We start from the raw sequence: 18,133 nt of genomic DNA on the forward strand, positions 1-18,133 counted from the left end.
TTTTTGGCTAAATGGCTTTCTCTTAGTTTTGATCAGACGATTTTGAGAAATAAGGGGTGGAGAAGGAGGCCTAGTTGCCCTCCAATTTTTCGGTTGCTTAAAAAGGCAACTAGAACTTTTAATTTTTAACGAACGTTTTTATTAGTAAAAAATATACGTAACTTATAAATTAGCAACTTATGTAACAAACTTTCATAATCTTATATTTTTATTATGTATACAAGGGGGTTTGTATCCTCGTTAATACCTCGCTCTTTACACTAAATCTTAAGTTTTGTCCCAATTCTTTAAGAATGACCCCTGAATCAGAAAGGCCGTAGAATAAATAGTTGAAATTACTAAAAATACTTTAGCATAAAGAGCGAGGTATTTATCTCCTCCTAAATACCTCGCTCTTTATGCTAAAGTATTTTTAGAACCCCTCATATGCGTAATAATCTCTGTTCGTTTTAAGTTTCAATGCTACTCCTTCCTTTCATTTGAAAAAACGTTTTCATGTTTATTTTTCATTGTTTTCTTATAGTAATGCTAGAAAATCATGCGCCCTTTTCCTTGAATTTTTCTTCCCCCATGACAGATTCCTCCAAGGAAAGATCCTCCAACATAGCCCCCTCCCCTCAGCCCCACCCCCCAAACAAAATAAAATCCCCCTGAAAACGTCTGTACACTTCCCAATAACCATTACTATATGTAAACACTGGTCAAAGTTTGTAACTTGCAGCCCCTCCCCCAGGGATTGTGGGGGAGTGAATCATCCCAATATACATAGTTATTACGGTTTTCAACTATGGTGAACAAAATGGCTATCTCAAAATTTTGATCCGTTGACTTTGGGGAAAAAATGAGCGTGGGAAGGGGCCTAGATGCCCTCCAATTATTTTTGTCACTTAAAAAGGGCACTAGAACTTTTTATTTCCGTTAGAATGAGCCCTCTTGCGACATTCTAGGACCACTTAGTCGATGCGATGACCCATGGAAAAAAAAAAACACGCACCCGTGATTTGTCTTCTGGCAAAAAATACAAAATTCCACATTTTTGTAGATAGGAGCTTGAAACTTCTACAGTAGGGTCCTCTGATACGCTGAATCTGATGGTGTGATTTTAGTTAAGATTCTATGACTTTTAGGGGGTGTTTCCCCCTATTTTCTTAAATAAGGCAAATTTTCTCAGGCTCGTAATTTTTGATGGGTAAGACTAAACTTGATGAAACTTATATATTTAAAATCAGCATTAAAATGCAATTCTTTTGATGTAGCTATTGATATCAAAATTCAATTTTTTAGAGTTGGTTACTATTGAGCAGGGTCGCTTCTTACTACAGTTCGTTACCACGAACTGTTTGATATGATGAAATAATTCATAATTCAGACGTCATATGCGGACAGACAGACAGACATAACACACATACAACTTATTTTTATGTTTTTCTCCTTTATTTTTCAGTTTTTTTCCTTTTTTTTTTAATTTTTATTTAGTTTTTTAGCTTTTTTAGTTTTTTTTTAGTTTTTTAGCTTTTTTAGTTTTTTTTATTAGTTTTTAGTTTTTTTTTCATTTTAGTTTTTTTTGTAGTGTTTACTTTTTTTTAGTTTTTTTTTAGTTTTTAGTTTTTTCTTTTTAGTTTTTTTTTTGTAGTTTTTACCTAGCCAAGGTTCGAACCAGCAACCTCTCGGACCTAGAACCTGGAACATAACGCGTTACCAACTCAGCTACTTCGGGCTTGAATACATTCGTTTTTGAATTGGTATATGATGAAATTATTCAGACGTCATATGCGGACAGACAGACAGACAGACATAACACACATACAACTTGTTTTTATATATATAGATTATATATATATATATATATATATATATATATATATATATATATATATATACACATATATATTGTGATTCCTCGGCACGCTTTCTGTTCTTACTTTCTCTATTAGCCGCAAGCCTGTTTTCTTGCTGTTCTTGTGATTCCTCGGCACGCTTTCTTTTCTTGCTTTCTCTATCAGCCGCAAGTTTTTTGACATAGACTCTTTGAGCAGCTTCCTCGGCTGTTGCCATTGTAGGTTCTTCAGTCATTTTACAATTAAACATTTTTCCGTCCACGATCTTCTTACAATTAAAAATTTGTCTTTTGAGCAGCTTCCTCGGATGTTGCCATTGTAGGTTCTTCAGTCATTTTACAATTAAACATTTTTCCGTCCACGATCTTCTTACAATTAAAAATTTGTCTTTTAACGATTTTCTTAAATACCTGTAATGACGTCATCGCCATATCAAACACGACGACAACTAACTTCATGACGACATGATGACATGACGTCACTCGACAGACCCGCAGACAACTTATTTTTATATATATAGATAATGCAAGAGCCGTGGTACCCGCCGGGCTTGCCCCTTAAATTGCAGGGACAAGGTAGACAGCCTCCAACACTTCCCTTACAATTGCTTCCCTTATCCCAGTTTTAAAATGAGTCCAAATGTACCGGTCAACACCAAACCAGGGGATCTCTTTCTAGCTAGGTTCGCAGGCTACCCATTATGGCCAGTTCGGATTCTGGAGTCTGTCCCCACTTCGAAAGGGCCAAAAAAGTATCACGTTTTCTGCTTTGGAAAAAAACATGATCGCCAATTTGTTACTTCTGAGCAGCTTGTCAGTTACAAAGATAATGTAACGGAAGCTTCAGCCAAGAAAACGAGAGGAGTAGATGCTGCATTTGATGAATTACGTGATTATCCGGATGTTTATAAACAGTATCTGAAGGGTTCAAATACTGCTGCTGATTGTGCAGCAGAATTGCGAAATCTTGTTAATGCTACCGAGCAGGATTTGCTCGCTACAAAGAAAAATTTATCAGAGACAATTGAAAAGAAAATAGCCGAAAAACTGAAATCGACCGGGTCAACTCCAGCGGCTAGTACTGCAAAGTTTCCGACAGAGACCATGGTTTCAGAAATACACGATGCGATCATAATAGAATTTAGCCCAAAGTTTATAATCATTGAAAAACAGCTCAAAGGTTACTTGCATGCTATTGAAATCCTTGAGGACAGGGTAGCTCAACTAGAGGCGAAAGTTGACGATTATGAGCAGGAAGCTAAGCTAGATTCTCTCTTATTTAACGGTGTGAAACAGAACCCATTGCAAAATCTAAATCCAGCTATTAATCACATCATACTTGACCAAATGGGCCTGTCTAGTATCCAAATTCCGATGTTGTGAGTGTTCACCGGTTCCGTCTGGATTCTAGTAACTCACAAAGACCGGACAAGGTGGCTCCCGTGCTCGTGAAATTTCGTTCTAAGGACATTGCTAGCGCCGTTTTCAAAGCAAAGAAGAATCTTGCAAATAGTGGAATTTTTGTATCTGAAAATCTCACAAAGAAAAAGCGCGAGTTACTGAATGCTGCCAGAGAAAAATTTGGAAACCGATGTGTATGGTCAGATCAGGGGAGAGTTTTTGTGCGACAGTCTAGTGTTAGTCCAATTCAGCGTATTTGGGGTATCGATGATCTTCTGTAATATCAGCTACAGTGATAATTGTTTTCATTTCCGTTCATTTTTTTTTCTTTTTCTTGTTCGAGTTTACAATATTTTTTGTTTTTTTTCGTTATCCCTTTTCTGTATATTTCCTTACCGTCAAATGCGGTCTGTACTATATTATGAATGGCTGTTCAAGTAAATAATGATATGCAGCAGTCCCGTTTGGAGTTGTTGCAAAATTCGCCGTTTCGTATTGAAGATGTTTTGTCGTTATCGCTAGCGAATGATTTTGTGGGTCATCCATTTAAGCCGCTGCGGAGTAGCAAATATATTCGGTTAAGTGATATTGAAATACCTGGGAAATCTGAGTCTTTGACTGTGGCTCAGTGGAATTGTCATCTGAATTCTAACCACCGTGAGGTTGCCCGTCTGCTAGATCTTTATAAAATTAAATAAAAAAAACAAGTTTTTTCAACTGAAAGTAAGGAGTGACATCAAAACTTAAAACGCACAGAAATTACTTCGTATATGAAAGAGGCTGCTTCCTCATCAACGCCCCGCTCTTTACGCTAAAGTTTGACTCTTTCTCTCAATTCTTCTTTCTAAAACAGTAAAAAACTTTAGCGTAAAGAGCGGGGCGTTGATGAGGAAGCAGCCTCTTTCATATACGAAGTAATTTCTGTGCGTTTTAAGTTTTGATGTCACTCCTTACTTTCAGTTGAAAAAACTTGTTTTTTTTATTTAATTTCTGAACGTTTTTGAATCAATGCATGTTTTGATTTTGGCTCTCCGCAGAGGAATAATCAAAACGAAATTTGCATATTTTTTTTTTTTTGGCTCAATGGCTTTCTCATAACTTTGATCGAATGATTTTGAGAAAAAAAGAGCGGGGGACGAAGCCTAGTTGCCCCCCGATTTTTTGGTTAATTATAAAGGCAACTAGAACTTTTAATTTTTTACGAATCTTTTTATTGGTAAAAGATTTACGTAACTTATAAATTAGCTTACGTAAAGAACTTTTGTATTCTCATGTTTTTATTACATATATGAGGGGATTCGCCCCATCGTCAGTACCTCGCTCTGTACACTAAAGCTTAAATTTTATCCCAATTCATTAAGAATGACCCCCTGAATCACAAAAGCCGTAGAATAAGTAGTAGAAATTACCAAAAATACTTTAGCGTAAAGAGCGAGGTATTAGAAGGAGGTGAGCCCCTCATATGGGTAATAATTTCTGTTTGTTTTAAGTTTTATTGCTGTTCCTTACTTCCAGCTGAAAAAACTTTTTCACTTTTATTTTTTAATTGTTTTTTTTTAAATAATGCTAGTAAATCCTGCTCTCCCTTCATGGAAATTTTCTTCTCCCATTACAAATTCTCGAAGGAAAGTTCCCCCATTATATCCCCCTCTTCTCAACACCTCCCCCAAACCAAAAAAATCCTCCTGAAAACGCCTGTATACTTCCCAATAACCATTACTATATATAAGCACAGGTCAAAGTTTGTAACTTGTTGCCCCTCCCACGGGGACTGTGGGGGAGTAAGTCGTCCCCGAAGACATAGTTATAAGGTTTTTTGACTACGCTGAATAAAATGGCTATCTCAGAATTTTGATCCGTTGACTTTGGGAAAATAATTAGCGTGGGAGGGGGCCTAGGTGCCCTCCAATTTTTTTGGTCACTTAAAAAGGGCACTAGAACTTTTCATTTCCGTTAGAATGAGCCCTCTTGCAGCATTCTAGGACAACTGGGTCGATACGATCACCCCTGGGGAAAAAAAACAAAAAAAAAACAAAAAAACAAAAAAACAAATAAACACGCATCCGTGATCTGCCTTCTGGCAAAAAATGCAAAATTCCACATTTTTGTAGATAGGAGCTCGAAACTTCTACAGTAGGGTTCTCTGATACGCTGAATCTGATGGTGTGATTTTCGTTAAGATTCTATGACTTTTAGGGGGCGTTTCCCCCTATTTTCTAAAATAACGCAAATTTTCTCAGGCTCGTAACCTTTGATGGGTAAGACTAAACTTGATGAAACTTATATATTTAAAACCAGCATTAAAATGCGATTCTTTTGATGTAGCTATTGGTATCAAAATTCCATTTTTTAGAGTTTTGGTTACTATTGAGCCGGGTCGCTCCTTACTACAGTTCGTTACCACGAACTGTTTGATAAGGAAGAAGTATTAGGGATTTGCGAGTCGTTAGTAACTCAAGACACTTTCCTCTCGTCACATTTTTGTCCAGGCTATAAACTTGTGTCAAAATCAAGGAGTTCAATGAGAGGATGAGGTTTGACTTTTCTGCTTGCAAATTCTTTGGATTACGTAATTCGAGATGACTCTCTGGAGTGAAGGTAAGCTCGAAACTTTATCAATAGAAATAGAGTTAGAGAAAAATAGAAAGTTCATCATTTCTTTGGATTACCGGCCGCCCAGCGCAAACCCAGATGAATTTTTTAGAGAATTCGATGGATTTCTTCAAAGAATGTCAAGTACTAAACTCCAGTGTATTTTTTTAGGCGATTTTAACTTCGATCTTTTAAATCTAGAAGGAGTAAACCTTGATTTTTTTTAACCTTATGCTTTCACATAACCTTTATCCAGCAGTTTCAATCCCAACTAGGATAACAGATCATTCGGCAACCCTGATTGACAATATCTTCCTTTCTTCGGATGCAATTGTGGAGTGCTGTGCTGACATTGTCTTACACCCTGGGTCGGACCATCTACCAGTATTTTGCACCATTAAAAGATTTGGCTGTAAACATAAAACCACTACTAAACTTCAATTCAGAATGATGAAAGCTGAAAATCTCAGGAAATTTAAAAATGAAATCAGCACAGTATCATGGCAAGAAGTCATGGCGGAGAAAGAAGACCCCTCGACTGCTTTTGATAAATTTATGAGTATATTTTGTCTCCCATCTATGATCAGTGTTGCCCATTAAAAACTGCAACTAAGAAGAAAAATCAACCGCGGAAGCCATGGATTACGGAAGAGATACTGGAAATGATGAAGAAGAGAGACCAACTATTCTCAGATTATCTCAATTGTGAGAGTGATGACAGTTGGGAAGAGTACAGAAAGGCCAGAAATAGGGTGAATTCTGCACGACGAGCTGCAATGAGGGAGTATTTCGGAGAGAAATTAAAATCGCAGAAAGGAGACATTGGAGGGACAATGGGAGGGCAATGGCAAGGATTCAGCATCAACTGAACAGTTAGCCATAGGTGAAAGAACTGTGAGTGGGAGGCAAGAAGCTAGTGAAGAGTTTTGTAAGTTTTTTACCAAAATAGGATCGCAAATAAACCAAGAGGCAAAAGATCAAAGCGGGCAGCAAGATACTGAGGAGTTTGACGATAATCGCGGTCTTCATCACTCATTTTACTTTACCGAATGTACTATGGATGACATTACCCAAGCAGTGAAATCGATCAAATCTAATGCAGCTGGTGTTGATGGCCTAAACATTAAAGCATTTAAAGCAGTTGCTGCGTATCTCTTACCTGTGATATTATGTCTAATCAATTTATCTGTTCAAATAGGTGTGTTTTCTGACGAACTAAAGCGGGTAAAAGTTATACCCCTCCATAAAGGAGGCGATAAAAGAGATATTTCCAACTGGAGTCCAATATCTATTCTACTGCTCTTCTCAAAAATGTATGAAAAAGTAATGTATAAGAAAATGTACGAGTACATGAATTCGCTTGGGTTTTTGTCAGATTCGCAGTTTGGTTTTAGAAAAGGTCATTCTATAGTGCATGCCGTTCATCACCTTTTAGATTGTGTAAATAGTGCGTTAGAAAATAATTTGATCCCTCTAACTATTTTTATTGATTTGAAGAAGGCGTTTGACACTGTGGATTTTGAAGTTCTACTGAAAAGACTGCGAAACCTTGGAATTAAAGATACAGCATTAAGTTGGTTTCGGTCTTATCTGTGTGGAAGATTAATGAAGGTGGTGATGAGTGATATATCTAGCGCAGCTATGCCTATAAATTGTGGTGTTCCCCAAGGATCAGTCATTGGCCCATTACTCTTCTTGGTATATGTAGATACTTTTCGATTTTACCTAAATGATTCAGTTTTAACCTCTTTCGCCGATGATACAGCTATCACAGTGTTTGCCCGGACTTCAAAAGAGGTTGTGCAAAAAGCGAACCACGTCCTTAGTCAGCTTCATGTTTTACAGCTCTAAGCTCCCTTGCAGTAAATCCAAGAAAAACGAATTTTATGGTGTTTAGTAGAACTGGTGTACCTGAATTTCTTGAAAATGTGCTTTATAACGGTGTTAGCATAACACAGGTGTTTTTTGTAAATATCTCGGATTTTATATTGATTGTAATTTGTCTTGGAAGAAGCATGGTGAAATAGTGTCGGCAAAAGCAGCTAGAGGATTGGGAGTGATGAGGAGACTGAAAAAAGTATTCCCGGTAGCAGTTGTCAAATTGTTATACAGTGCTATTGTGCACCCTTACATCACGTACGGTTGTTCTGTTTGGGCAAGCAATTTAGTAATGAATTATAAGCGAACTCAAATAATACAAAACAAAGCACTGCGTCTGATAGGAGAATTTCAAAACTTTCAGAATACTGCAGAGTGTTTTAGAAAGAATGATATTTTGAACATAGGTGAGCTACGTGATTACCAGCTAGCGATTTTTGTTTTTCAAAGTGCAAATAAGGTAAGCCCTGAGTACTTTTATGATTTTTTTAAAACCAACTCGTTTTATCACCCTTATTTTACCCGGAACTCGTATATATATATATATATATATATATATATATATATATATATATATATATATATATATATATATATATATATATATATATGCGTCGTTACTTGCGTAACGACGAAAGTCGTTACGCGCCATATTAGTTACGTGCCATTGTAGTTGTATCCCTGTTCCCACCTGTGAATATAGATATATATATATATATATATATATATATATATATATATATATATATATATATATATATATATATATATAACTACGTAAAACTTGCGAATGTACAACATTCTTGGCTGTCCCATTGTCTGTACATATAAATAGATTGTCAGGTTTACCGACTCTTGAACATGCAACATATAATTGTCCATGGGAAAAACAATCTGTATTCAGATCTACCTCATTATTCTAATGATTGCCCTTGAGCTTTGTTGATGGTGATTGCTAATCGAACATTCCCTGTGTCCCCGTCGTCATTTATATATCCCCCTGTGCCCCTCGGCGTCCCCGTTGTTGTTGTTTCCCTGTGTCCCGGTCGTCATTTGTGTCCCGGTGTCCCAGTCTGTAATGTCTCGTTGAGTGTCGCGGTCGTCATTTATATTCCATGTGTCCCGGTGTCCCGGTCGTCATTTGTGTTCCGGTGTCCCGGTCTGTAATTTCTCTTTGAGTGTCCTGGTCGTCATTTATATTCCCTGTGTCCCGGTCGTCATTTGTGTCCCGGTGCTTTGTTGATGGTGATTGCTAATCGAACATTCGTTGTGTCCCGGTCGCTTTCTCTTTGAGGGTCCCGGTCGTCATTTATATTCCCTATGTCCCGGTGTCCCGGTCGTCATTTGTGTCCCGATGTCCCGGTGTGTAATTTCGTCAATCAACAAACATGACGTCAGTCGACACACAAACATGACGTCACTCGACACACAGACACACAGACAACTTATTTTTATATATATACTAGCTGTTGGGGTGGCGCTTCGCGCCACCCCAACACCTAGTTGGTGGGGCGCTTCGCGCCCCCCCAAGCCCCCCCGCGCGCGTAAGTCGTTACGCGCCATATTAGTTACGCGCCATTGTAGTTGTGTCCCTGTGTCCCACCTGTGAATATAGATAGATTTATATATGTGTTTCAAACTACGTAAAAATTGCGAATATACAACATTCTTGGCTTTCCCATTGTCTGTCCATATACAAAGCCGTATGTACTAATAATGACGTCATATGCAAACGCTCTTTTTACAAACAAACAAACATGCATACACACAACTCGTTTTTATATAGATAGATAGATAGATAGATAGATAGATACAATACAAATTAACTACGTAAAACTTGTGAATATACAACAGTCTTCGCTGTCCCATTGTCTGTGCGTATAAATAGATTGTCAGGTTTACCGACCCTCAAAGATGCAACATACAATTGTACATTGGTAAAGCAATCTGTATTAAGATCTATACCTCATTTTTCTAGTGATTGCCCTTGAGCTTTGTTGATGGTGGTTGCAAATGCTAATCGAATTGGGAATTGCAATCTTTTAAATTGAAAAAGCAGATCCGTTGGAATCATGGGAATGCGAGGAATAAGAACAGCCTCACCCTCATAAGGCCCTGTCAAGATTGTGGCCTCTATTAGGTTTTCCATTGTTTTTTTTTACGGCAAGTCGCGTGCCATTGCAAAGCTTTGGTGGGTTGATATTTCTTAAAAGTATTATTGGTACGCCTATTTTTAGTTGTAGCACGTGTGGTGGAAACCCTGAAGGATCTATGGAATTTAAAAATTCAGAAGGATAATTAACCGCTTCATTTGGTTCCAAAATACAAATTAACTGCGTAAAACTTGCGAATATACAACATTCTTCGCTGTCCGATTGTCGCTGCATAAAAATCGATTGTCAGGTTTACCGACCCTCGAACATGCAACGTACAATTGTCCATGGGAAAAACAATCAGTATTAAAATCTATACCACATTTTTCTAATGATTGACCTTGAGCTTTGTTAATGGTGATTGCAAATGCTAATCGAATTGGGAATTGCAATCTTTTAAATTGAAAAGGCAGATCCGTTGGAATCATGGGAATGCGAGGAATAAGAACAGCCTCACCCTCAAAAGGCCCTGTCAAGATTGTGGCCTCTATTAGGTTTTCCATTGTTTTTTTTTACGGCAAGTCGAGTGCCATTGCAAAGCTTTGGTGGGTTTATATTTCTTAAAAGTATTATTGGTACGCCTATTTTTAGTTGTAGCACGTGTGGTGGAAACCCTGAAAGATCTATGGAATTTAAAAATTCAGATGGATAATTAACCGCTTCATTTGGTTCCAAAACTGTGTCGACTGACTTGTAAAGGACTGCCTGGTCTCGAATCTTGGTCAAAACAATATTGTTGATTTCGTGGACGTCTATATTTTTGGGTGCGAGAATCGCTCTTTCACTTAGCCATTTATCATTTTTATAATTTTTTAGAATATTCGGAAATACTTTTTCAATCAATTCATTTTTGGACGTCACTAAATTACAGAAATCAGCAGGTAGTTGTATACGTCCTGAAATTGAGTCTACTGGGAGCTTTCCGTTTCCCATTGCCAGCAATTGATCTGAAAATGTTTGACTAGAGTCATCGGTTTGCAATCGGAAACGCATATTTGTAGTTAATTTTAATGTTTTTACGTGTGCCCATAAATTAGAATTTTTCAGGCAAGCATTCATTTCGTCTGCAGGAGTTGATCTAGGTATTATAGGTAATGTTTGCCTGAAATCTCCCGCAAGCAATATTAAGGTGCTGCCAAAGGGTTTCGACTTCCCTCGCAAATCTTTCAAGCATTGATCCAGAGCCTCGGGCGATTTTTTGTGTGCCATTGTGCACTCATCCCAAATAATAAGTTTGCATTGCTGCAATACTTTACCCATCCCAGATGATTTGGAAATATTGCACGTGGGAGTTTCTGTAGAATGCAAGTTCAGATGCAATATCAAAGCGGAATGAGCAGTTCTTCCACCAGGCAGCAATGTTGCGGCTATTCCGGACGACGCAATTGCCAACGCTATATCATTTTTTGATCGAATTGATGCCAGAATCAGTTTTATCACAAACGTTTTACCAGTACCTCCTGGCGCATCCAAAAAGAAAATTTCTCCAACGTTGTTATCGACACAATGCATTATCGTATCATAAATGTCTTTTTGTTCCGACGTTAACTTGGAAATGTTATTTTGTACATACGACAATAAATCACTCGTACTGTAACTTTGTTCACGATCCAATTCTACACATGTCGAAACAGCAGCGATACGGTTAGGTGAAGGCATTCCCAAATCCTGAAGAGGTTTGTTTGCCATACTTACGCACAAATCTTCTATAACAACTAAAGTGTAGTTATAAATTTCTGAGGTAAAATCAAAAGTCATATCTGACGTCTCTAACTGTTTTCGATGGAGTATATCTTCGGACATTTTTGACTTATATTTTTCCCATAACTCTGTAGGAGCTGATGGCAAAGGATGTCGGACCGGGTACATTCACCAAAAGCAGGCGTAGAAAGAAGCATTCATGTTGATTGGGGTGAACGGTGTAGAGTCTTCCTATCGTGGTATCTTTGAAGATGGTAGGTTGGCCGTCGACTGACTTACCCTGTTTTCGACGTTCAAATACTTTATTTTTAGTATTCAACGTGTAATACGAAGGCACTTCAGTATACAGCAGTTTTTTTGCAAAAGAATCATTTTTGCAAAGCGAAAAAAAAGCTGTTAATGTTGTATCCGGTGGATTCAGGACTCTTTGTTGCACGTTGGTTTCCGTGAAATAAACACGTTGACCATTCTGTAAATGTACCGCTAAGTGAACAACAGCTGGACTACGTTCATGTATCGGAAATGAAAGAATTCGCCAAACAGCTTCATTACTGCTTATGTATCTTCCAGCCTGATATTCTACGATTTCATCGAAATCTTTGATTTCGGGCTGCAAGCCAAAAACTGCCATGTCACTGCCTTTGTTGACGTATTTACATATGTATTTGATTGCCTTTACGGAGTTACAGTATTCAACGTTTATGTGTGCATTAAATGTTTTTGATAATAATGGGGAATATGGAACAACCCACTGGTTATCTACTTCGATGGTGGTACCGTTACGCTTCTTTATTATTGCTGTTTTACCGCCATCTTCAGTAGATCTTCTTCTATATTGTGGGTAACCATCATTGCCAGTAATTGTTTTGGGTACTAAAAGTCGAGGATATTGCTTTGTGCACCTTCCTTTGGCCATGCATGGTGAATTTTCGTTCAGTGCACCGCAAGGTCCATGTATCATATTTTTTACAATAATATCATGTAACCCCTTATCGACATTTTTATCTGGTATTTCAGCGGAAATCACATCATCAATTTCGTTCCAAGTAATTTTTTATGTAGCCAGATTAGTATATGTGCGTGTGGCAAACCTCGTTTTTGCCATTCCACTGAGTACGTCCAGCATCGCACTGACCCAAACACTTCATGTTTTACAAGGTAGTTTATCAGTGATTTCAACTTTTGCCGGAAGACACGTGCCGTAATGTCATGCCTATGAACCGCCGATTGTCCTTGAAGTAAAAGCTGCAGTATCTCGTCCCAAGATTGATTACATGTAAATGTAATAAATAAATCTGGACTACCATAGAGACGAACATACGCAATAGCATCTTGAGCATATTCATGCATATGACGGGGACTGCCAGCATATGACGAAGGTAAAATTGTTAATCTTCCAACGTTTGTGGTATTACCGTCATTTATAACTGCATCTCGCAAATGAATGTATTGTTCAGAGCGGAGCTTGGTCTGATTCAGGCGGATATATAGCAAACGTTCTGATTCAATTTTAGCATACATATCCACGACGAATTGGTGAAACAATTCACGGCATTTTAAAATATAATTTTCTTCATCCTGCCGAATCATTAGTCTATAGGAATAATAATGCATTGCACTGCATTTCTTATTCATTTCTTTGTTAGTGGCTGGATTCATCAATTTAATATTAAAGTGATAGCCGTCGGCTCCATCCCAAAAAATGATAGGATATTGTAGGGCATCGTAGCATCGATGAGTTTTAGCAATTCTTAACAACTGAGCGTTTCGCTTATGAAGAATAATATCTCGAGGTAAAAACTGATCACCGACCATAACGATTGCCACTTCGTCGATAGTCGGAGCATTGTATCTGGGCACATGTTGGCCAGGAGGCGTTTTGTCAGCGGAAATAACAATTTTATGCGTATCAGTAGGCATCAAATCGATGGCTGTTTTGAACAGACGCACTAACTTATTATTTTCGTGGAAAAGATGTTGTAATTGGGAAACGATTGTCCTTTCAACTTTGGGAGAAATTTCGCAACGTGCATTCAATTCAGAATTTCTATCACTGATGAAGTACAATTGTAAAAATTTATGATTCTCGCCTGAGAATGGTAGAAGGGACCCTGCTTTATGATAAATTTGCCCTTTAACTTTGAAAGTAGACATAAATTGATCTGGATTTTCGATTTGGGCTCCAAACGACGTCATTTGGAAACATGAGTTGTATTTTCTGATTTTTGACAAAAAACGCTTAGATTCTGACGTAGTTCCAGTAAGGAAAGTCTTCAATGGCTCTGGTGGTGCAGCCAATAGAGGAAGTTTAACTTTTCCTGAGGCGCAACACATTCCCATTGTTTCACCATTGAATTTCAAGGCCTTGCAATAGGGACAAATTTTAGACATTGTCCCGATTTGAACACATCTACTCAAGCTATAATCATCGACTGGGTTGTACCTGAATGCCAGGCGATAACTTTCAGGTTGCTCTGATTCCTCGGCACGCTTTCTTTTCTTACTTTCTCTATCAGCAGCAAGCCTGCTTCCGCGTTGCTCTGGTAGTTCCTCGGCACGCTTTCTGTTCTTTCTTTCTCTATCAGCCTCAAGCCTGTTTCCTTGCTGTTCTTTTGATTCCTCGGCACGCTTTCTGTTCTTTCTTTCTCTATCAGCCTCAAGCCTGTTTCCTTGCTGTTCTTTTGATTCCTCGGCACGCTTTCTGTTCTTTATTTCTCTATCAGCCTCAAGCCTGTTTCCCTGCTGTTCTTTTGATTCCTCGGCACGCCTTCTTTTTTCACTTTCTCTTTTAGCAGCAAGTCTGCTTTCGCGTTGCTCTGGTAGTTCCGCGGCACGCTTTCTTTTCTGACTTTCTCTATCAGCACCAAGTTTTTTGGCATAGACTCTTTGAGCATCTTCATCGGCTTTTGCCATGGTAAGTACATCAGTCATTGTAAACTTAAACATTAATAGATTTCTACGTGAACATATGTCTTATATATCTTGAATGACGTCACCGTCAAAGCAAAAATGACGACAACTAATTTCATGACGTCAGCCGACACAGAAACATGACGTCACCTGACAACTAATTTCATGACGTCAGCCGACACAGAAACATGACGTCACCTGATCCACAGACAGACAGACAGTCAACTTATTTTTATATATATAGATAAGATGTCCCGGTCGTCATTTGTGTCCTGATGTCCCGGTGTGTAATTTCGTCAATCAACAAACATGACGTTAGTCGACACACAAAAATGACGTCACTCGACACACACACACAGACAGACATCACAGGTGGGACACAGGGACATAACTACAATGGCATGGCGCGTAACTAATATGGCGCGTAACGACTAACGCGCGCGGGGGGGCTTGGGGGGGCACGAAGCGCCCCCACCAACTAGGTGTTGGCGGCCGCCACCAACAGCTAGTATTATATATATATTTACTAATGCTTGTTTGACGAAAAAATTCAAATTTGGCAACCATGCTGTGACAGAAATTAAAAAAATAAAATTCTATTCTATCCTATATCAAGTCTTAAAACCCATTGAAAATACATGAACAATTGTTTTTTATGTAAACTTAACACGTCTATGGTTTGCTATGGTGTGTCCATGATAAGGCAGGGTAAGGAGGGTTAAACTAGTTTATACCGTTTTAACCTCCCAAAACTTTTAGGCACCAGAAGAGACGATTTCGAGTCCCAAAACCATTATTGAAATTACAGGAACATTTGTTTTACTATGTAAACTTAACATGTCTATGGTAAGGGAGGGAAAGGAGGATTAAATTATTTTTATACTAGTTTAACCTCCCAAAACTTTTTGGCACCAGAAGAGACGATTTCGAGTCCCAAAACCCATTATTGAAAATACAGGAACATTTGTTTTACTATGTAAACTTAATACATCCATGGTTTGCTATGGTATGTCTATAGTAAGGGTGGATAAGGAGGGTTAAGCTAGTTTATACTAGTTTAACCTCCCAAAACTTTTTGAAACCAGAAGAGATGTTATCGAACCCCAAAACGCATTCTTGAAAATACATAAACATTTGTTCTTAATGTAAACGTAATATGTCTATGATTTGCTGAAAACATTTCATCATTTATAACTTAATCAGTTCGAACATTAGCTTATTCTTCATCTGAAACATTGAAAAAAGCTTTTTGTGTCATGTATCTTAACAACAGATAACATAAAAAAAAAATATTGTATTATAAGACTTCATAGTCGCAGATATATTCTTTTTTCCGTTTTTTTTTGGAAAAATTATAACTCGGTCAAAATTAAAGAAGAGTCCATTTTGAATAACTCTATTGAACCATTCTTTTTTCCACTTTTTTGGAAAAATTATAACTTGATCAAAATTAAAGATTAGTCCATTTTGAATAACTCTTTTGAACCATATTCTTAATTCATTTTCAGATAAAGTGGACTTAAGCCCTTTTTGCAAAACGCCACAGAATTACAAATAGAGGAAGATTTTATGGACTGTGAGTGGCAGCCTCACTTATTCATTAGGAAGTATTACCATTAGATGCTTTTTCTTCCTATGCTTGTTAAACCGCAAAAAAAAAAAAAAAACAAGCTGTGCAACTTATCTTAACAACAGATAATATAAAAAAAAGCATTGTATTATAAGACTTCATAGTCGCAGATATAACACAAAGAAATAGACCATTTTAAATTGTGCGTTACTATGAAAAATACTAGAAAAATGAAGATGGCGGAGAACAGATTTAGGAAAAAAATGTTTGACTTTCTTCATTATACCTAGATTTCTTGCCAGAATTTTACTAGTTACTATAAATACTTACGAAGGGAGACCAAAGATTTCTGGCTATTTCAGTATAGTCGTCATTGCGTTCTTTTACTTGTGACTGACCAGCAGCGAAATGGGAGCAGACAAAGGCAAAAGACGTTGAATGCAAGTTGAAGCGAATCATGACCCCTCCCTTGTTACCTGAAAGAATAAGAGAAAAGGATAGGAACTGCTCCAGCACACATATTATGGGTAATTTATAGCAGAATTTATTGAGGAGGTTGATCATCTAAACTATTCGCCCCAAATACAAAAATGAGATACGGAACATTTCTTGCTAGGGTAAGTATGCTGTGTCTATTGAATTTATTTCAAATAATTATTATGAATAGCAGTAAAAATATACAAATTGTCGGTGGGCATTCTCAGCTCAGCGGTTACCAGTTACCAGTGGTTACCAGTTACCAGTGGTTACTCAGAGTTACCAGTCTAGTTCGAAGTTAGTGAGGCGTGTGTCATTTCAAACTATTATTATTGGAATTTCCTCCATAAAAAGAGTAGATGTATTCAGATATTTAAGAATTTATATAGCTTCAACTTTGTTGTTTGCATGGATTGAAGTTTCCTGTTACCGTACCAGATAATGAGGACTTTATATTTTTCATTAATTAAATGTTAGTTTCAATATTGCCCGAGCGTCTGGATGTTGTCTTACCTTTCGCATTTACGAGGACTCCAAATTGTTCTGAATAAATCAATAAGAATCCTGGACGGTTTTTTAACACACCCTAAGAAGACAGAAAAAATATCTTAAACTAAAGCATCTTTTTTTTAATTTTTGGGTATTCTTGATTTGTAACAAATTTTCACTTAAATTTAGGAATATGGTTTTTAAACATCCAATTTAGTGACAATTTCTTCCATAGCATGAAACTTTTGGTTGAAAATAAGCATAGCCATTTAACAAGAGTAAGGAATAAGTAGCTCTTCCCGTTTGTTAAGGCCGTGATTAAGTGAACTGATGGAACTCGAAAATCCCATGTTAAATTGAAAATTTATATTTAAAAAGTACTCAAGTATTCATTGGCATGTATTCAGCGGCACAGATGCCGCTTTTAACATCAGGCCATAGCTTCTTGAAGACGCTACAAAATGTTTGAAAGGATTTTGCTCTATTTCCTCTAATTGCTTAGAAATCTTAGAAAATGTCTAGGTCTTTTTCACAAGTGTACTCGATAAAGGATATTGCTTTTAGAACAAAATCGGTACTATCATGAGCAGGAGACAATAACCTGTAAGATGATTGGAACCATTTTTCGATTTATTTTCCTGTTTTCTAACAGTCCCCTAGAATATTTTCAGCTACCTGAAATTTTTACAAGTCAGTTGCCAGAAAGAATCTTTTCAGATCGCCAATAATACCCCCCAGAGACCAAAATGACAGGCTGGTATAATCAGCTGCTTGTTAATAGAGTGTGAAATTTTCATAAATTATTTCAATGCAATGAAGAAACCTAGAAATGAGAAATAGTCAGGAACCTTCAGTAAAGTTGTGCACACAAAGCCGAAATCATGGGGAAAATTAAATCAAAGCGAGGTATACATCTTAAAAGTGTTACCACACATAGACAGCGCCTTTGTAAAAAGTATTTGGAGCTTGGTAGATGTAAATATCCAAAATACCTAATAATGCGGTACGGTGAAGAACTAGACAAGTCAAGAGATTTAGGTCAAGCGACAAACCTTGAGGCGGAGCAGAACCCCGTAGCTTCCTCCCTGTCGCCCTACCGGGTCATGACTGGTGGTAGAAACTTGG

General features: G+C 37.5%; 1 protein-coding gene across 1 annotated transcript in view; it reads right to left on the reverse strand.

Annotated features, from left to right (window-relative positions):
- The window catches only part of LOC136043781 (synaptojanin-1-like), an 82,525-nt gene that overhangs the window by 35,761 nt on the left and 28,631 nt on the right, over positions 1 to 18,133 (reverse strand). Inside the window, exon 4 of the mRNA XM_065728695.1 lies at positions 16,373 to 16,518. Coding sequence (XP_065584767.1) covers positions 16,373 to 16,518 — 146 coding nt within the window. The remainder of the gene's footprint in view (positions 1 to 16,372; positions 16,519 to 18,133) is intronic.

This window comes from Artemia franciscana, unplaced genomic scaffold, assembly GCF_032884065.1.
Source record: "Artemia franciscana unplaced genomic scaffold, ASM3288406v1 Scaffold_986, whole genome shotgun sequence".
NCBI lineage: Eukaryota > Metazoa > Arthropoda > Branchiopoda > Anostraca > Artemiidae > Artemia > Artemia franciscana.